Source organism: Cervus canadensis, chromosome 3 (assembly GCF_019320065.1).
Source record: "Cervus canadensis isolate Bull #8, Minnesota chromosome 3, ASM1932006v1, whole genome shotgun sequence".
Lineage (NCBI taxonomy): Eukaryota > Metazoa > Chordata > Mammalia > Artiodactyla > Cervidae > Cervus > Cervus canadensis.
Genome location: NC_057388.1, coordinates 34,242,907 through 34,265,511, shown reverse-complemented (window position 1 = coordinate 34,265,511; position 22,605 = coordinate 34,242,907). Strand labels below are relative to the sequence as shown.

Genomic DNA, 22,605 nt, shown 5'->3' with positions numbered 1-22,605 from the left:
TCCTTCTTGTCATGAAATCAGGAACTACTATCAATATTTAATATTCAAGCAAAATGGAAGCAATGTTGCCAAGCAACAAAAGTAGCTGAACTTCAGAGCCTGACTGCTCATCATCTTCCCATGAGGAAGCCTTTAGTACTTAGGTGCCTAAAAAGACAGCTCAATGACCATTTAGTGCTCAATGATAATAATCTGACTTCTCATAATAAATACTGGATTACTTATTAGAGTGGTTTTTCAATAATTGGCCTAATCAATTTGGCTTTGGTTTAATTAACATATTAACATATTAGAGTGCTAAAAAAATTCAAATTCATCACTATAAATAATAAAAACTGTTAAATAGAATACATTTTAATAGAGATTTCAAGTACTGTTTATTCATTACTAAAAGATACAAAGTGTTTTAATGATAAGAGTTGCCACTTTTACTCTAAGTTGGGTTAAGAAGCTACTTTGTGTACATGCTCACTTGTGTCTGACTCTTGCAACCCCCACCAGCATTTCTGCCCATGGAAGTTTCCAGGCACGAATACTGGACTGGGTTACCATTTCCAACTCCAGGGTCTCTTCCCAACCCAGGGATCTAACCCACATCTCTTGCATCTCCTGCACTGGCACGCATATTCTTTACCAACCTTACCAACTACACCACCTGGGAAGCCTTTACTAATTTTCCAGTATTTAGAGATGCATTCCTATTTTGATAGAAGAAAGAACAGGGATTTATTAAATTCAAAAATTTGACTCTTTGACATTCCATTTCATCAGATGATCAAATATTTTTAGATATGGATGGCTCATTTTAATCAAATTTAACAGACAAATTATTTGAGGAGAAAAATCTTGTCTGTAAAAAATGTTACATCATAAAAATAATTCAAAGTATTCATACCACAGATAACTGTTTTCAGGGGATCAATATGATGTGGTATGTGAGCTCAAGAAAGGCTGCTAGTGTATCCCTTGTAAAGTTGTTTTAAAAGCCCTCTTTTAAGAGGGTCTTTCTATGTTTACAGGACCTTGGACTACTCATAACACCAAAGATTAAAGGTAAATTAGGTTAATCTACTCTGTGCCTCTGATCGGTCTCCAGTATCCAAACATAACCTTATCTGTGTTCCAGATCAAGTTTTACTGAGTAGTATTTCAAACAATTTCACACAAATTGAATCAGATTACTCAACCAGGATCAATGTGCAACTTAGTTAAAAGGTAAAATTACTGTAATCAATTTACTTTGCTGACAGATGACCCTGCTCTGTGCTGACCAATAGCCATCCACAACATCAGATGTTCAACATACTCATAAAATTGGTTCCATTAAAGACAGCTCGTGTCCCAAGAAGAATTGAAAACTCATGCTTGGATTTCTTTGGTCAAACTGCCAGAAGCAAGCTTTTGTTGCACTGACAATGAGTGGGGGACTTTTCAACATTAAAGGCCAGAGGTGAAGAAAAAAGCAAGTGTGACTTTATCGAACAAGCTTAACTACTCTGAAGAGAGATCTAATTATAATTTGACATTAAATGACAAACTAATATTTATTGAAGAGAAATCCAATCATCTTATATTTTCTCAAGATATTTATAACCAGAAGTTCATACTTGCAATTCATTGACTTTTACTGAACTCCAAGTCTCACTGGGATTCTTTAATTTGATAGAGAAACTTTCTCCCTCATAAAAGGAAACCATAATGTATTGCTCAGAATCTGACACTGTTACACCTGATAACATAAGTATTTCACAATTTTGTTATAAAACTTTAAGTCTTCAAAGCACTTACTGCACAGGTGCCATTCCCCTACAGTTAATGCAATTTTTTTTCTCTGTTTTTCACCAAGGGAAAATAAATGTTATTACACAAGGTTTCAGTGGAGCACTCACTCTGTTTCCCACTGATTTATGTCAGTTAACGTTAATGGAGACCAGGAATTTATTACCTTGGAATCTGACCCTAAGTAGCAAGTTTCAGATTTGTAACTGGTGCTTTCAAAATAGTATTATTAAAGAGAGTAGGGGGGAAATAGAGTAATATGTTATAATAGTAATGGAATTCATTCTGAAAATATACCTACCTACAAAATACTTGTTTCCAGTCACAGAACTGGTAAGATATACTGTTAAATTTATACAGCAATGAACCTAAAATGTATATGCTGATTCCTTATGTCCACTTTGTTGCTTTTCTGATGAAGTTGGTTTGCTTTCTCATCGTATAGTAAACCCACTAAACAAATTGTGTTGCCAAAATTTATTTTCTGGAAGATTTTTTGCACTCTATGATAATTTTAAAGTTCAGATAGTTTTGCATCAATATATTCTAGAACATTTAATGATTGTCTTGGGAATTTTATGCATGGTTTGAGCAATATCTTTGTCCTGAAAAACCTCTGGTCAAAAAAGAGTTACGACTCAGTTATAGATGCTGACTCTTCACCTAATCATTATCTTCACCTGATTAAATTGACCAACTTTTGACTGAAAAGGAAATTTAAGTTAACAATGTCAACTTGTCTAAAAACATGACACATTAGAATGGGACAATGTTCAGGGTTTTTTTTTAGTCATTTATTAGAGGTTAACTATACCTTGAGCCTGGAGAAGGAAATGGCAACCCACTCCAGTGTTCTCTCCTGGAGAACCCCAGGGACTGGGGAGCCTGGTGGGCTGCCGTCTATGGGGTTGCACATAGTCACACACGACTGAAGCGACTCAGCAGCAGCAGCAGCATACCTTGAGCCCCAGTTCAAATCCTGGGTTGGGAAGATCCCCTGGAGAAAGGATAGACTACCCAATCCAGTATTCTGGGCTTCCCTAGTGGCTCAGATGGCAAAGAATCCGCCTGCAATGTGGGAGATCTGGGTTGGATCCCTGTTTGGCAAGATCCCATGGAAGAGGGCATGGCAACCCACTCCAGTATTCTTGCTGAAAGAATCCCTATGGACAGAGGAGCCTGACAGACTACAGTCCATGGGGTCGTGAAGAATCAGACATGAGTGAGTGACTAAGCACAGCATAGTATACCTTGAGAGTGACTATAAAACATTCCTTCAGTTTTTAGTATACTTAGTTAAATGCAATGTTCTGGAAGAACATTTAGAGCTGAAGTTAAAACATTTACCTGTTCCAATAAACATGACATCATACTGGCCATCTTCTGCATCCACTCGATCTACCACAATTTGTGTAAACTGATAATTTACATCTGTTTTGATCATTATCGGCCGGTTATTGATAGGAAATACTGGATTGTACATGGCTGGATGACTTCTTGCAAATGTTATAACGTCATCAGGAAGGTCTTTGGTAGAGTCAAATCCACCAAATGTTTTACTGGGACACTATTAAAATAAAGAGAATAATATCTTTTGATTACAATATAATGAATAGGATTATAATTTATATATTACATGGCCTCAATTGTCTAGAATTTAAATCTGCAATTTTTTAAATTTAAGTAACTGTTAAACTCAAAAATAAAATAATGTTACTTAAATTAGTAGATATAATATGTAGTATATATTTTCTAAAGATATCTTAAGTCTCAGTGGGATGTCATCATTTCTCACCAAGAACTATAAATGTATCTAATGAACTCAGGGTACAGAAGTCTGATGCTTTTTATTAGTGACAATACCATCTACTTTACGTTATCAATGAAGGATTTGAAATAGTGAATGAAATATGTTATGACAATGCAATTAATCATTAGAAAAAGTCAATCATTTTCTTGGATACATTCATATTTCCCTATGATATCATGCTAAACATAAATATGTTCTTTTTAAATTAAGAGAATATAAACTATTCTTTATTGCTTTATTTTAATATAACCTGGAAAAAATAGTACAAAAGTACCAAAAATATTATTTCATTAATAATTACAGTAACTTTCAGGAACAGAAGATGTGTTATTCAAAGTGTTTACCAACTTGTATGGCACAGAAACTGACCAAACACGCTGGACCAAGCAGAAAAGATGACAGCCATAGAAAGCCAGACAGAATGCAGTGTTGCATACTGCCATAACATCACCTCTGATTTAAATGCTCCATTTAAGGCAATAAAACAAAAACAAGAAAATTCCGACTTTAGTCTGTCTCTTTTCATTGCATTTAATTATATGGCAAAAGCTTTTAGAGTCCAATATCACCGTTTCTTGCTTTTTTGCCTTACACTTAGGTAATTTCTGCCATTTAGTTTAAGAGTTTGAAAGCTGAAATGTAATTAAGTGGTTCCTGATCTTGCAAGAGGCTTAGAAGGAGAAATCAATTGTCTTTGCCATTACCTTGATACAGATCATTAATAATTCATGAGAAAGGAAATAAATAAAATTTGTTTTGAAATGGGAAAGTGTCTATCTATCTATGAACATATATGTATATAGTAACCAGATACACACAGAATAACACATTAATATATCAGTTAGGGGATTTAGGGAATTATTTCTGTTTTAGTAAATTTAAAAAAATATTTATTTAATGAAATATCAAGTAGCTGTATAGCTGTATAAACTCCTCAAAGAAACAATAAAACATATTTTATGACATTAATTTTTTTTGCTTTTCTACCACCATTTATAAATAATCTGCAAAAACTTAGAAATGTAAGATTGCACATTAAGAGATTTATTTATTTTAGATTTTTATCTTAAAATTTGTCTCATTCTCTTGCCTTACTTTTATCACTGTATTTAGTACTACTTAAGCTGTAGGTTTTTGTTTAAAAATAAAGGAAATGCCATTCTATTGACACAGTGTTTGAAGGCCACTTACTGTGTTTTTCTCCAGCAGTTTTGATGGAATGACATATTCTCAGAAGCCCACTTTTGAAATTAATGGATTCATCTAAGTGAATTTTATTCACAGAGCAAGGTGCTATCTCCTCTTGGAAGCCCTTCTCTAACTCCTGGCTCAGAGAAGGAATTAAGGCTTTCTGCCTTCTGCCTCCAGCACTTGGTGCAAATTGCTGCCATGATTTCCCATGTTATAACAACTATCTGTGAATAATGGGTGAGAATTCAGGCTCTAGAACCAAACTGCCTGAATAGTCCTGGCTCCTTTCTTTGCCTCAGAGTCTTGATCTGTAAGATGGGGACAATAATTGGGCTACTGAATATAATACAAATACATATATAAATAGGCCTGACACAAAATATAATTTTAATTGCTATTAATTCTAAATACACTGTAGACATCTTCACATCAAATACTTGGTAGCTCCAAATAACAGCACAGTATCTAATGAAAGACTTTCACCAAGTTTGTTGAAGTAAGCCCAGAGCAAGTGTATAATTAGAATATACTGACATTAATTAGTCACAGAGATAAAAATAGCTGTAAGTTACAAAACTGTCCATCAACAAAGTAAAATAGTTTATCATTAAGAAATGGAGTAAATATCATATACATTTTTATAAAACCATTTTTGGCTTCTTACAATCAATGGATATTCTATCTTGTTCATTTATTCTTCTGAAAATCTATTTAATTTTTTATTTACAAAATCCATCAATTTTTTATTTACAAGATCCACCAACTAGAAGTAATCTTTATGAAATGCTAGTAAGTTTAGTAATACAGAAAACAATTAAGATTAAAAGCATTCTATGTCCAATATAAAAACAGCATTTACTTGAATTAAACAATAAAACTCACGTGAAATTAAACAAACAATAAAATTTAAAGAACAAGGTTTTTCATTCATATGAAATTATTTCCTTAAAGATTTTTAGGGCTAGAAAATGTTGCACTGGATGGATCCATCCACATATTTTAGAATTTCTGACATCACATTGATGACTTTGCTTACTTTTGACCATATTGATCTTTTCTTTTTTTTTCTCCCTACTTTAAACTGCAGGCTTAAATCTAGTTTTATTTTGAGCTCTGTCCAATTTTTTTGAGCTGGAGTGTGCCTAGGATTGCTGGAGGAGAGAGGTCAGTGAGAGTAGACAGCATCTGTTAAAATATGGGGGCCCTGTTCCACGAGGTATTTTTATTTCTTGCATATCTTCTTTACCTATTTGAGGGATTTTCACAGGAAGAAAATACTGGTTAAAAACGTTTTCCTCCTATTTAATGGGCAATTCTTGAGCTTTCACCACGATCAAAGAGAACAAACCCAGGTGTATCTTAACTGTCTCAGCTCTCCATGAAAGCCATTTTTACTATATCCCTTTCAGAAAAGAAAATAAATAAATCTATCTGTTCAGTTTCTATTTCTCAGAAATTATGGGTAATAACTACTGGTAGGCACTGAAATTAAACACTGATGCCTCTGAAGAAGATATCGTTAAATGTGGAATTTCAAGGTATCAGACAAAATCCTCATCTTGCTTTCATTTATAGTCTTGGAATCATTCTTTTATATAATCTACATTAAATATGTGTTATAGCTGCTTTTTTGTTAAGTCTTCAGCATAAATGTATTCATTTCCCGTCTTGAACACCTAGGTCACTTACAGTTCCTGGTCGTGGGTAGGGGACTCTTCCTTGATAAGGCACCCACTGGTAGTTGGGACCATCCCTGTGAGCATATGGTCCAAGGAATACCCTTCTCACATCACTCATGCTATACATGCACACGGCTGACCCCTTGAAGATGTTACTAAAAAAGAGAACAAAAATAGAATTTCATTTTTATACAGTGACAGAGCTATATATGCTGATTTCTTAAATTTCAGATAGCAATTATCAATACCTGAACACAAATTCTCAAATAGTGTTTAGTATTTTTAAAGCTGCATGTATATATATTTTAATAAGATGTAAGAGAACAAATTATGATTGCTCAAAATTAGAAGGCATGGATGAAACCATCTTTAGTGCTCATGTGTGCATGCCAAGTTGCTTCAGTCCTGTCTGACTCTGTGTGCCACTGTGGACGTAGCCCTCCAGGCCCCGCTGTCCATGGGATGCTCCAGGCCAGAATACTGGGGTGGGGCGCCATGTCTCCCTCTAGGGGATCTTCCCGACACAAGGATCCAACCCGCATCTCTCACCTCTCCTGCATTTGCAGGCAGGTTCTTTACCACCAGCGCCACCTGGGAAGACCCTAAGTACTCATAGAATACATGTACTCATATCATAAATAGACAATATATGGTACAAATATATAAATTCATATCATGTTACTTCAAAAAATTAAGTGAATATGTCCAATCAAATTTTAATGGCTTTAATACTTACAGAATAAATCAGTGTTGGACATTGTAGTTTAATCTTTCTTTATTCTATCACAGTCCTTTGCAGCACTTTTCCTGACTTTTGATTTTAAATTATTTCCCTTTTAAACATTTATACATATCCAAATAACACTATTTATATGCATATAAATATATATTTCTCTTGGCAACTCCAGGTAAAATAAACTTTATGCTGAATAGAACTGTCAGAAAATAAGCACTGTTTGATTGACAGCAAGAGCTTTGAGGGAGATGAAAATGAGGAAAGGAGGAGGAGAGGAGAGGGGGAGGTGGAGAAGGAGGAGGGAGATGGAGGAGGTGAGGGAGAAGAAGGGTAAGCCCAAGAGAGAAGAGAAAGGAGGAGAAGAGGAAAAAAAGATTTTTCACCCTTAGTTTATATCACTATAAACTGTTGACAAAACTCAGATTTCTATGCTTACAGTATTTTATATTTCATTCAAAATTTTCAAGTCAAAGCTATACATAGGGCATGGCATACATTTCATTGTTAAATTTATAGTAATGAACTTCTTTGCTAAAATTTATGTATAAAATGATTTACATCATGACTTATTTCAAGCACCCAAGAATGCACAAGAGCTCAAAGGTTAAGCCAACATTGTTCTTTCAAAAATATATTTTCACAAATATGGACACTTAAAACAGTGTCTAAAGTACATGGATTTTCTATGATAATAAAATATTAAAATGCTATTTACCTGGAAGTTGTAAACACTCCATATACAACTGGATTTTTAGGATCTTTAGAATTCATCAGGAATACATCCTCTGTTTAAAAATAAAATTAGGAAATTTGCATTTCTGAAGGTCATGGCAAAGCCTGCACAAGTATACTCTATGCAACATCAACATCATTAGCTACTTACGCAATTCATCAAAATGAGTGTCGATGCCATTTGGGCCTGGCACTGAGCAAATGAGACGAGCTTTGAGAAATGTTGTCCATTTATTCACCAGACTTCTGTGGCCCCCAAAGTCATTCTGAATGGAGGGAATAATGGTTTTAAAAACTGTACATGCAAATGATAATTTCAAATATCAGTTTTATCCTCTCATCTTTTGTATATGAAACATACACAAAATGCATTTCCTCATTTTTCAAGTTGATAAATGAATTTTAAATGACTAGATGTAAGTAATTGCATTCTTATCCTACTGTTGGTACAATCTATTCATCCAAACCTGATTCAAGGAGTGACTTATAATAAATATCCCTTAGCATTAAACAGTCACTGTACTTTTTCCATTCTGTTACCACTTTGCAATGGACAGTATTACTCTTGTGTCTGTTTTGGTCTGCTTTAAGTCTCTCTCTTACGTAGGGAGATTTTATTCATCTAAGTAGGTGGTTCATGGAAATAAGAACATTTGCACATAGTAGTACTTAACAGGTATTTATTGAATGAAAGAATAACTGCATGACTCATAACCCATACTCAAAACACAACACAAAAGCAGGCTAAGCATTAAATACTTTTATAAGTTCAAACAGTTGAAACAATTCTGACTTTACAAACAGCATGTTGAAAATAATATCAGAAAAATTTTAGTAAAGAACTCATTCCACAGCAACATATTGAAAAAGTAACTGCTCACTGAAAATGAAAATTAACTGTAACCCAATGTAGCAATAAATTCTATTATGATGATATGCTTTTACTGGTAACTTCTAGTCTTTTAGAATAGTATTTATGTGCATATTTTTGAAGAAATATAACTTTTCCTAAAAATTATAACATGGATTTGTATTTTGTTTATATGATTTTATTTAGTATAAAGTTTTTTTTTTAACCCTTGTAAGTAGTGCTTTTAATGATGCTCTATATTTTGTGGAGAGAGATTCTTACATATTCATATATCATTTGTATGTTTCCACATCATTAAAACTTATAATTTTCCAGTAGTTTAACATACTACAGATAAATAATTAAATCATGATTGGAGAAGAAAAGAGGTTACACCCCTCTTCTAAGATAGGGATTTGTAAAATTTCATTATTTTTTAAAAAATAATTTCATTTGAAGACAATAATTGACTTTGTCCTTATGATTTTCTTGAGATGACAGGTGCTTTAATAATATAATAACAGTTGGCTTTATTCATATTGCATATACACTATATTTTACAGTATAGAGGGTAGGAACAGTACTGTTACCATATGTTCACACTATTTAACCCATAAGTATTTACTGACCAATTTTTTATTCTAACATTATAATGCATCTCACATCCAATTTTGTGCCACACAGTATATGAAAGCTCACAGTTTCAAAATTATTTATGTGTGCTCTGTATGTGCACATTGGATGCAATAAATTTATAAAAATAAGCTATAATGTTTTTTCTTTTATATTCATACTTCAGTTATTTCCAACAAAATATATTCATTGAAAACTTACACACTGTAGAAAACTTTACTAGGTCTGAGAATACAGAAACTATTTTCCAAGGTAATACAAAAAAATATTTCCCTAGAATTACAAACTAGTATTATTTAATGTACTTGTGAAACAGTATGTGACAACCTCCACCTGCATGTTTGACTACGAGGTTATACATAAGCAACTGTAATATGTTTTCAATAGTTTTTGCCTTTTAAATATTTATAATGATCAGGCAGGTTTTTTAGCCATATTTTTATTATATTTGTACAAAGATGGGAAAAGGAGAAAAAACTGTGATTAGACAAAGATACTCTCATTTTTTCTTTACCTCACCTTGCATATCTGACCTATTCTAGCGTGAGTGGCTTTTCCAGTGTGTTCTCCATCTATTGCATTTTCACGGAAGAAAAAGTACACTTTGTCATCTTCAGGGTTGTCACTCTCTGGGATGAGGTGGGCACTAATGAACCTTGGATCTGAGAGACAAATTATAGCATATATATTAATTCAAATTGGGTAAATAAGATCATTCATTATAGTCTATTTTCAATTTTCTTTTAACTCGTATTTGACACATTTCAAGAGCTAATTTTCCTTGGTTCACTCTTTTTCAGCAGATGCAAACTGTTCTTTATGCATTTTAAAGTATGCTACAAATTGCTTATGTTTCTAAAAATTTTTTTCCAATAAAAATCAGGAATAGGTACAGAAACCCTCAGTGTGACCAGATAATGCAAACGCATTATTGGATATTAAAATATTTTGTAAACTGTAAGAGCTATCAAGCATTACTTATTGCCATCATCATTGTTATTTTTTTTAAAGCATAAAATAGTTTAAATCACACAACCAGTAGGTCTATTCCACTTTCCAGTAAAAACTGGGTGAGAAGGGAGAGATGAGATTCCTATAAAACCAAGCAAAATAAGTTCTTTCAAGTTGTACCCCATCTCATTAAATGGGAATGTCATTTACTAGATACTCAAGCTCCAAACCCTGGCATCACCCTTGAGTTCTCTGTTTCTCCACAGAACAGGTCAGTGTGTACCTCTGATACGTCACTACTTCTCTAAACCCTCCTGTATCTTTTTGAATCATTGGCAGTAAAACACAAACTCCTTATAGTAACAAAGCCATCTATGCCTGGTCCCTGCTACTCTGCATGCCTTCTCTTCTACCTACCCTTCCTTCCATACCTTACTCCTAGCCAAGCATACCAATCCCTTCCTGGTTCTCAAATAGGTTCAGTTCAGTTCAGTCGCTCAGTCGTGTCCGACTCTTTGCAACCCCATGGACTTCAGTATGCCAGGCTTCCCTGTCCATCACCAACTCCTGGAGCTTGCTCAAGCTCATGTCCATCAAGTCGGTGATGCCATCCAATCATCTCATCCTCTGTTGTCCCCTTCTCCTCCTGCCTTCAAACTTTCCTAGCATCAGGATCTTTTCCAACAAGTCAGTTCTTTGCATCAGGTGGCCAAAGTATTGGAGCTTCAGTTTCAGCATCAGTCCTTCCAATGAATATTCAGGACTGATTTCCTCTAGGATTGACTGGTTTGATCTCCTTGCAGTCCAAGGGACTCTCAAGAGTCTTCAGCACCACAGTTCAAAAGCATCAATTCTTTGGTGCTCAGCTTTCTTTAATGTCAAAATCTCACATCCATACATGACTACTGGAAAAACCACAGCTTTGACTATATGGACCTTTGTCAGCAAAGTAATGTTTCTGTTTTTTAATATGCTGTCTAGGTTGGTCACAGATTTTCTTCCAGAAAGTTATAATCAAACAAAAGTGATGATAGAAGAATAAATAAAAACAAAGCAAACAGTATTTTATACTTATAGATATTCTCTTAAGTTGGTATTTGGGCATAAAAGAAGGCGTTATCAAGCATCTCAGAGTGCTCAACCTGGTGCTCCGTGACAACTTAGAAGGCTGGGATGGGGTGGGGGGTGGGAGGGAGGCTCCATGTTGAATCATGTTGATGTATGGCAGAAACCAATATAACAGTATAAAGCAATTATCCTCCAGCTCAGAATAAAGAAGAGTAAACAAAAAAGGAAGACTCTATCAAGCATCATGGTTTGTCTTTAAAATATGTGAATATAATTATCATCTTACACAAGTGGAATCTAGTGGGAATTCAAGCAAGTTATCATGTACATTCATTGTTAAAAAGCCTTCAATTCTAGTATCTCTTTAGTACCTGACACTATAGGCACAGAGGATTTGGTAGCCAAATTAAATCTGACATAACTTCAGATATGACAAAAAGTACCATTATGCACAGAAAATAATAAACATATTAAAATAGAAAAAGATAATTGAAAAAAAACAACATCAATTTAATGTGACTTGTCTATAAGAAATTTAGATCATTATCTTGAATAAAATATTCACTCTAATTTCAAAATAAATCAGGTCTTCAGTTGATGTTTTCCAAAAACTTAAAAGAAGCCATTCTTTTAATATATTGAATTTAGAAAATCTTATATATATTTATTTTTTGGCCCAAACCTTTGCTCACTATTCATTTTCTATTTCTCAGAAGCCCAAAATTTGCCTTTCTCTTCCTTGCCCCTCTCTGTTATTCTCAGTCTATTTCTCTCCTCTTTGGTAAATCCTCCTCTTCATCTAATACAATCATGCTAATGGCCGTCCCTATCATCCTAGAACTTCTTGGCCTCCTAAACCTCCAGTTACCTGCCTATACAACCCCAGAACTTTCCTTTCTCCGTCTTCATACCTGAGCAAGGATGAAGAAAATCATATAGTCTTAGTAAATGGATGTACATACATTCAAACTATTTATCCTAAATTCTAATGTTGCTAAGGAATTATTTTATTTACTTTTAGTGACTCACTTTAGATTTATTACCTGCCACTGTTTAAAATCATTCACACTGTCTTCAAAATAACTAATGGATCATCTCTCAATTTATCCTCCAAAGATGGATTATTTATCTGCTGTACCGCTGAGACCAAAGCTGTTTGGTAAGAACTCCCTTCTCTTGCTTCCTTCCCCACCCAATCTTTCTTTTCTTCCATTCTGTGGAAGCATGATTTCTCTTCCTTTATATGTCTAAGGCTTCTCTCTATTTTCTCTCAATCCAGTAATCTACAGACTTTTGGTTGCTCCAATAAACAACCTCCCTTCTTCATACAACCTCTCACCATTTGTATTTTCATTTATCAAATATTTCCTAAGCACTTGGTCTGTGCTCTGAATTGTGGAGAATCAGGGGAAATGTTTTCTGCCTACATGGTGCTTACTCTCTGTGAGAGAATAACAACAATTAAACACAGAAATTATTAAATTGCACATAATTTGCAAAAATAGAGAGTTTGAAGTGACTGTAATGAAAAATGAAGGGAAAACTGATCTTGCTTTGATGGAATTAGGGAAAGTTTTTCTCAGAAGAAATGACATACAATTCAAGACCTGAAGAATATCTAGGAGTTTCCCAGGTAGAAGGGAACACAGGTGTGAGGTTACAGAAACCATAGAGAATTTTACGCAACAGAGGAGGGAGGTGGTCAGAGATGATGACAGAAAGTTAAGCCAAGGCCACAGTAAGAAGGAAGTTTATTGTTCAGTAGTTTATTTTCCTAATGGCTAAAAGGGGAACCAGTAAAGTAGTTTAAACCTGGTAATGACATTATCAGGTTTCTATTTTAAGAAAATCACTGGCTGTTGTAGGAAAAAATACATATGTACTGAGGCAAGAACAAAGGCAAGGAAACTATTCTGAAGGCTGGTGAGAAATTATGGTGATGTGGACCTGTATCACAGAGAAGCAAACAAATGCAGAGACTTTGTGAAAGTAGAAAAAATGGGTTACATTCACTGATAAGACAATGGATATGAGAAGTAGTAATAAAAATCATGGACAAATTAAAGAAACAGCTGATTGAAACATCTCGTTGGATAAGGATCATTTACTGAGATATAACAACTGAGGAAGATTGATTTGAGAGTGGAGAAGGAAGCCTGTCCCAGTGTAGTGCATCTTTGGCGGGAGATGCTTTTGAAGCTATCCCTTAGACCAGGAGATACAAGAGTTCTTTCCCCATTAGTAGTGTTCTTAGCGTTAATCAACAGAACCACCTCATCAGCCAATTGATTACTCATCCTCCTTTGGTTATCATCAGCCATTGGCACAATAAAGCAGTCACATCTTTCCAAAAATTTTTATTGCTTCTCTAGCTTGTGCCTTTTTTTTTTTCTGGACTCTGAACCTCAACTGTTAATAATCTAATCTTCACAATTTCCTTTGGGACTATTTTTCCTAAAATCCTAAATATATATGTTCCTTAAATTTCTTTTCAGATACCTCTTATTTCCTTCTATTCCTATAAATAAAGCCATCTCCTAGTATTTCTTCCACTATTTTAATATTCTTAATTTTATTATATTTTTAAAGTTTTTTCCTTTGGGAATTTATTCACTTTTGTAGCTTGAAGTATCACCAGACTACATCAGCCTTTCTTCTCTTCCTATATTCAATTCTGCATTTCAAAATTTTGGCTACAATATTCTACTTAGATATCTCATTGCAACTTAAATTCATTATGCCCAGCAAAGAACTCATCAACTTTTCTTCAAAAACTGTTTCTGCTCATACTTTTCCATTTTGGTTAATGTGAAGATCAGTACCTAGATATAAATGCTAGTTTACCTTAAATTGCCTCCATCTCCTGCAGGACTTCTGTTTTGTACTCTAAATTTATTTTCAAACTTATTCCTGCTATAATTTTCATTTCTTTTCCCTGATTTTATAGCATTAACTTTGCCAGCAAAACTCAGTCTTTTCACTTCACAGTTATATTTTTGGAATAATCTAACTTATACATGTATTATCTACTTCTTCTAAGGCATCTATCCATACAGTGCTACAGAAATAAGTACAAAAGCATTTATACCATGTACTGTCCCATAACAGATTTCAAATGTCATAGGATATGACCACCATAAATCAAGATGTGGCAACCAGAAAGGGCTATAGGGCTGATACTATTGCAGGTCAGTAACAGGGCTAAAAGTAGATACTACATTTATCAATATATATGTTCAAGATGGATCATGATTTTGGCTCAGAGCTTTCTAGCAACAAGAGGAAGTGGGAAATCTTGTCAGTTGCATTATTCACAGTCTCTAATATAGACAATAAACTAAAGACAAGCCACACCATCCACGGACTAAAACCTTGACTTATCTTTCAGTAGAACCAGCCACAGTTTCCCTTTATTAACTCCTTAGCAAACCCATCTGTTTGTTCCAAAAAACACCACACCTACCATCTTCTCAGTCATTTAGTTCACATAACATGGAGGAAAATTTGCTTCTATCTCTTCTAAATCATTTCTTTTTTTTTTTTTAAATGATGCTCACCGTCATTTTTTTATGACAGGCATTTGTCCATGGTTTCTCCCTCTCTTACCTTCAGCTTCTAAATAGACCAAAAATTCCTCTAAGCATATTGTGAATCTATCTCACTGCAGCTACCTAAATGCATGCCCTTATCTCTTCTTCCCTGGCACCCACATTTATGTTTTCCCTGCCTGTGGCCTTACCTTCTTCAAACCACCTTGTACATTCTACCTCCTTTTAACATATAAACTCTTTCCTGGCACCTGGTGCATATTCCTCAATCAGAATCCACAAAACTCTATTTAATAATGTATTTTTTTTCCTCTCTATTCCTGTAAGCTGATCTTCCTATTTTTTTCCTATTTCTTCCAGTCTAAGGATAATTTCTCAAACAGAACATTACTCCTGAAAGAATAAATGAAGAAACAGATGAATGAATTTGCTGAACTAAAATGTGCAGTTTTTTTTTTTTTTTAAGATATATCACATTTTACTGCTTTTTGACGTAGTTTGTTGAAGCTTGGGAATGAACAGAACTCATCATAGCTTTGACAATGTTTAAGTTCATGGTTAAAGAAATTTTTAGATGTGCTTATTTAAACGACAACTATTTCTAAGTTATTATACCACAGTGGGTTTTCAAAAGGTTCTTCTGAAATGTTATAAATATTCTTTTAACTGAGAAGAAGCTTTTTGTTTTTGATTGCATCCCTCTGTGTTAGGTAACTAATGTAGTAAAATAGATTATCTGTTTCCAATTGTTCAAAATTAGATTTCATTAGCAGGATTAAAATATCAGAAAGCGTGCCTTTTCATTTTATGAAGCTAAGAATAATGCATATATTAGAAGTCAGAGATTAACACTGTCCTGTGAAACTTGGAGTATTCAATAACTTGCCCTGTCATCAAAAACACTGCATGGAAAAGTTTTACCAAAATTCATTTAGATTGACCTATTTTATTAGTTCTCTTTAGGAATCTAAGAAAATTCCTGGCATTTACAGAGGAAGTTACTCTACTTCCAGTTACTCCCAGTAAGCGGCAAGCAGAAATGAAAAACCCAAACCCACTAGTTACTTTTTCTTTTTAAATTTGTGTTCTGTAACCCAGTAAATCAGTGACTGCCTATTTCCAGATACAAATTCCTGATTTTAATATGGCCAAGTCCACTGAAAATAACAGACATGCACATACAGGATTTTTAATAATGTAAACAGTTACAATGCCCCTAGATACTTTTCCACATTGCAACTCTGTAAATTTCTCTACTCTGTAAAGTTCACAAAATCCCAAGTGAGAATGATTTAACAAAACCTTTGAGCTTGTACAATTTGAAAATATTTCTTGCCATATGAAGCAGGAAGTTCATGTGGCTATATAGTAAAAGCTGAACATCAAAAGAAAGGGGCAAAATCCATTTAAGCAAGATCAAAGTGCATTAATCTTGCCAGCATACAACTGCAATGTAAACACTATGAAGGGTAAATAGAGTTGGAAAGATTCTCTCATCTGAATAGCTTACAAATGGTATGCCTTTGGGGAAGAAACTTTGTCTTTACAGGTACTGTGCTACCTTTGCTATGCCCCTGAGCTTGGGGTAGAAGCTGAGCAAATAATCACATTTAATAATCTTGGGCCAATGCTATCATGTGAAGCATGGGGTCTTTAATCATGATAATAGCAATAAATGCTGAGTAAATTGCACTTCTCTTCTCTTTTCGCCTTTATCTCCTTTAGCACCCCTTGACATTCTTCCACACCTCATCCCACACATGGCATTTCTTGCAAAATTCACGTTTGGGCACCACCTGCCACTTATAACAGTACCTACCACTCTGTTGAAATATTTTTAGCAGCTGCAAATTAAACTGTCCTTCAGGTGCAACCTCACACTTAATGAAAACGACAGCTTGGCACAGGACAGGCGGCTCCCTTTATGATTCATTTGGCATCTTGAGTTTATTTAAATTATGAACACATTTTGCTGCACTCAGGATTAGGATCAGTCTGATTTGCTAGAATGGCCACATGTTGACCAGAATTTGGCTGGACTTCTCCCTTGTACCCACGAGTCCCCAAAGAACAAGAACATTCAAGCAAAACCATAGAAATATTTTTTCTGAAAATGAATCAAACCTACTGGATGATTAAGGTTTTGGAGTATCTATATTCCAAATGGTATAACATACATTGGTTTTCTAGGACATAAATTACACACAGTTCATTTGGATAGAGGATGGAATTAATGATTATAAACTCTGTTATGCAACTTTAAGAGGAATAGTTTCACACCACGAAACAGACGATCCTCTTGTAAAGTATGTTAGGGGGTTTTAGAGCAGAACAGAAGGAATAAAAGCCCACTGTAGAAAAACAGTGCTGATTACCTAACTCTGAATCAGTCCTGACACCATTTATAACAGGACAGGAAGGCGTGAAAATTCACCTAGTTCACAAATAAACATATAGACTCTTGTTTTCTTCACATTTAAAATGTGATTTCACTGACGTTATGATTTATGAAGGAAAATCCTTACTAAATATACACCTTGAACTAACAACATAAAAATAAATTCTTACCTCACTGTAAGGAATCAAATAAAAACTGGGTAAAATGAGGCTTTTCCCACTCACTGGACTTGTAACATCAAAAAATTAATCAATGTCAACTAGCCTCAACTTCCTTATCTGTCAACTAGCCTTCACTTCCTTATCTCAACCCCTCAACCCACCTCTGAGGGGTGATGGAAGAATTACATTAGAAAAAAAAATATATATATACATCTACATATATGTGTGTGTGTGTGTGTGTGTGTATCTATCTACCTACCTACCTATTTATATTCCTGTCACAGGCCTTCAAAAACTGCTAGCTTGTATAATTATAGAACATAAAAGTTTAGAAACATACTGTGTAGATATATGTTTAAAAGTTAATGGTAACAAAAACTTAGATTGCTAATAAAAGCAAACAGAAACAGAAGCTGGATGACAAGGAAGCTATAAACCTGTTATAGACAACTGAGAGGAACAAAGAGCAGCTGTAAATCATGTAAATTTTAAAACTTCATTTTTAAAATTAAGAAAAAATATTTCCAATGTCACAGTCTTAGACTTCAAAATACTTACAAGCTAACTAACAGAAAGTTGCTGATAGAGAAAAACTCTCACCAGATGAAGGCCAGCACACCAGGATGGCACCCAAAGTGACTGGTTTCTTTCCCTCTCAGCTCTGATGCAGCATGGGGCAGGGGGGAGGCCCCCAAAGAATCGGAAGACTGAATGGGAACTTCTAGCATATTGAGAATGCAGGGAATGCAGGATAAGGTCATCTCACATTCTTAGCTAACAGCCTAAGCAGAATGGATATATCATTTTTGGCTATGGAATAGAAAAACCTCTGGCTGCCAAGAAATAGGCCTGGAAAAACTTTTGATGCTTAGTTGGCTGGGAAATTATGAACAGCCTCCTTGGGATAGTTTAACCGAAACAAAGGTTCAAAAGGAGTTATGCCAGGAAACAGAGAAGAGCTGATTAGGATGGAAGATGAGCACAAACAGTAAGTGAAAACAAAAGGTACTATTTACTTTGACCCTTCCTTGTCCTTTTTATACATTGTTCTAAGCCACACTCATCCCAGAAAGAAATCTGACATTAAGATCCAACAAATGTTCAAAATGCAAACTAGAAACTGGCAAAGCTAGGATGTGAACAAGACCTGAGTTTTTACTGTACCAAGCAGCATCAAATATTTATACCAATGTATTTTGTAATTTTTTAATATGTATCTAAGTTGCATATGCACATACATGATTTGGTTACTGTTTACTATTTTAATAAAGAGATCAGCTTTGTTAACACTAAAAACTAGTGTAAAAGCTTGATGCTTTCTACTACTTCAGACTCCATAAAGGCATTCAAGGTCTTCACTATCCACCTGCTATATAATTCAAGGCTCACCTCACATTGCATTTTCATCTGTATCCTCCTGTTATCATTCTGCATTCTTGAAATTTTCACTCTTAAATGACTGTATTTATGCAAATTCTATGTGAAGAATCAGACCAATTTTTCAAAATCCTTTCCTAATATTTTCCAAAAGTACTTTCTTTAAATTCTTCAAGTGGAAATTTGTCTTCTGGGTTTTCACAATATTTTGCTTAGATTTCATTTAGGGTTGTTATACCGTCTCACCTGCCCTAGATATTCTTTACAATTTCTTCATAAAGTTTTTTTGAGGCAGGGCTCTGTCATTCAACTTCAAATCCTAATTCTTAAGATAGTATATATTACCATTTAAATTCTTGCTAATTTGAACTCAACTGAACACTATGCCATTTTTATAATTGTTTTACAGTTTGTAAACTGCCTTCACACAGGTGATAGCAGAATAACTGCACAAAGGATACAGTAAGAGGCTGTAACAACATCTGACTAAGCTTTACCACTGACTAACAGTGTGACCCTTAGCAAATTATTTAACATATCTGTTTCAAGTTCTCATCATAAGGTGCGAATATGGTGAGGCTATAAAGCTCAAATGACCTAATGGCATTAAAACACATGGACACAGAACAACATGCCATGTGAAATAAGAGGTGCCATTGTTTTCCAAGCATTGGTTACCCCTGCTTCAAAGTTTAGCCATGTGCTGTTCTCCAGAAATCATTTAAGAAGAGCACCATTGAAGTAAAAAAGTAAAGAGCATCTTTAAAAAATACAAAAGTGGAAGATAAAGGGCACAAACAAAGGGCAAATCCACAGCTCTTTTTTTTTTTCCCCACATCACTTGGTCATAATGAAAGAGACAAAATGAGTCAGACACTAAAATATCAGCAGCCACATTTTTTTCCATAAAAACTTAGACAAAGACACATGAATTCAAAAAATTCAAAAGGAAGTTTGATTCTCAATGTTGGGACTTAAACAGCTCTATTCCCCATCAAGCAAAACTGGATGTGCTGCAACATTTTTAGGTTCTCCCTTGTACCTTCTGCTAACAAATTTATACCATGCGTGTACTCATCACCTTTGCAATTACTGAATGATTATCATTTTTAATCACATTATATATTGGTAAGATTACAGGTGTGTATAATCATTATGAAGTAATTCAAACTATTTTGACTGCTAAAAGAATTTTTTTAAGTAGAGTTAAGGAAATATTCAGAAACGTATCATTCCCATAGTTGCTGCCTCTCACTTTCATTCATATAAATATATTTATATCCATCTTAATCAGTTTGATTCCCCAATTATAAGGGAATATTCTTTTGGGCCTGAGTAGCACATCTAGGTTGACTTTTGACCATATTTATTAGTATTGCACATTCAGCTTCTCAGAATAACTATCTCCATCATGTCCACACTTGTTCCAACTGGAAGCTCATCTTTCTCAATGCCACCCCATTTCTGTCTCCGCACTCTTCATCAATATTTAATCAGTCATCAACTTTTATTTCTATCCTTCTCCTAAATATTTTTATATCTATCTTTATTCTTCATGCCTTAGTTTAGGTCCTTAAAGATTTCCCACCCTTTAATAGCTTTCTGAGTTTCTTGTTATCAGTCTTACCTTGCTACGTTTTTTCTTCTATACAACACCAAGCGGCTTCATCAACATTCAGTTTGTTTTTGTCAATCCATTGTTTGACATTCTCCTTGATACAGTTTTGGTTGGAATATAAATTGTTCTGGCCATTTTTTATAAAGCCACACATATACCGACCCTATGACTTCCCAGGTGGCTCAGTGGTAAAGAATCCACCTGCCAAAGCAGGAGACACAGGAGATGTGGGTTCAATCTCTGGGTCAGGAAGATCCCTTGGAGGAGGAAATGGCAACCCACACCAGTATTCTTGCCTGGAAAATTTCATGGACAGAGGAGCTTGGCGGGCTACAGTCCAGGGGGTCGCAAAGATTCAGACATGACTGAGCGACTGAGCACACAGGCTACCTACCCCATGATCCAGTCATTCAATTCCTTGCTTTTTAACTGACAGAAATGAAAACTTATATGTCCACAACTAGACTTGAACAAGAATGGTTATGGCAGCATTATTAAGTTGAGGGGTCTATCTATCAGTAGAACAGATAACAGGATGTGGTGTAGCCCAAACAGGTAAACATTTCCCAGAATCATTTGAAAAGACCCTGATGCTGGGAAAGATTGAAGGCAGGAGGAGAAGGGGATGACAGAGGATGAGGTAGCTGGATGGCATCACCAACTCAATGGACATGAGTCTGAGTAAACCCCAGAAGTTGGTGATGGACAGGGAGGCCTGGTGTGCTGCAGTCCACGGGGTCGCAAAGAGCTGGACGCGGCTGAGCGACTGAACTGAACTGAATTTCCCAGAAATAATAAGAAACAAAATACTGATATGTGTAATTATATGGATGAATATCAAAAATATTAAAGCAAAGGACCATGTATTGCATAATTCCATTTATGAGCTTCTCAACTAGGCAGGAATAATTATTGTAAAAAATTCAGAATAGTGGATTCCTCTGGGGATAAAGGTATGGGGATTGATTAGGAAAGGGCAAGAGAAAACTTTCTGGGGTGTTTCAAACCTTGATTGGCATTTAGGGTACAGAAGTATTTCATGTGTCACAACTCAATTTGTACTATACTTGTTATTAGTGCATTTCATTGTATATACATTTCACCTCAATAGAAAAAAATGAACAATACTGAACTCGGATCACTGTTAATCATTTGAGAATGTGTGCTGATGTCTGAAATCTATTTTGAAATGACAAAAAAAAATGGTTGATGAAGAAAAATGGATGGATAGATATGTGATAAATTATATAAAACTGTAAATCTGTAGAATACAGATTGAGAACAAATGTGCATCACTACCAAATTCTTTCAAATTTCCTGTATATAAACATTTTTCTTAGAAAAATAATTTAAAACTACTTCTCTGTCTCTGAAACTAAACATAATATGCTTTTCTTTACTTTCTGTTAAGGTGTGCTAAGACACATATAAGGACTAAGATAAATTAAAAAAACATAGCCTGTAAATAATTATCATTATGGGTGGTAAGAAAATCACTTTCTTTTCTTTACTGATACTTATCTTTATAACTTAGTCATAAATTCAAACTGCAGAAAAATCAAGAAATTCAAGCCGTATAACTGAGCCTGCACTGAAAACATCACTTAGATTTTTACAGAGATGTAAATTTGTTTGATAAAATCTTCAGTGTATGGTTGATTTTCTATATCTAGATAAGATGTATGTTAATTTTACTTAAATATTGTGGTTTTTAACATCTTACATTCAAATAGGAATATTTTCATATTGTAATTGCCTACATGCTGTGGAAATGTTTGAAAAGTAAATTGGTAATAAATGTTTAGTTTCTGTTTTTTTTCTTTTTTTAAGAAATAACATGTTGCTGCATTTTTTAATCTTTCTGTCCTGCTGGTTGATTTATTTTTATCATGTATATTATACAATTATTTCTCTATTTTATTGAATTTCTCAAATTACAGATATACAGTATTGAGCACAAAGCAGGTTTAAGAAGAGTGACTGGAATATATATATAACTTAAATTAAATGGAACTATCAGTTCATAGGACTCCTTATCACTTCTTATGATCTGATACTTATCTAATAAATGTGG

The 22,605-nt window shown here is 34.5% G+C and overlaps 1 protein-coding gene across 8 annotated transcripts in view; it reads right to left on the bottom strand.

The window, feature by feature from the left end:
- The window catches only part of SEMA3A (semaphorin 3A), a 506,842-nt gene that overhangs the window by 41,135 nt on the left and 443,102 nt on the right, over positions 1–22,605 (bottom strand). For all 8 annotated transcript variants that reach the window (XM_043462900.1, XM_043462898.1, XM_043462899.1 and 5 more), the window contains 5 exons: positions 9,930–10,072; positions 8,079–8,193; positions 7,911–7,980; positions 6,470–6,614; positions 3,127–3,346 (listed from right to left, as the gene is read on the bottom strand). In XM_043462900.1, the coding sequence (XP_043318835.1) occupies positions 3,127–3,346; positions 6,470–6,614; positions 7,911–7,980; positions 8,079–8,193; positions 9,930–10,072 (693 nt within the window). The remainder of the gene's footprint in view (positions 1–3,126; positions 3,347–6,469; positions 6,615–7,910; positions 7,981–8,078; positions 8,194–9,929; positions 10,073–22,605) is intronic.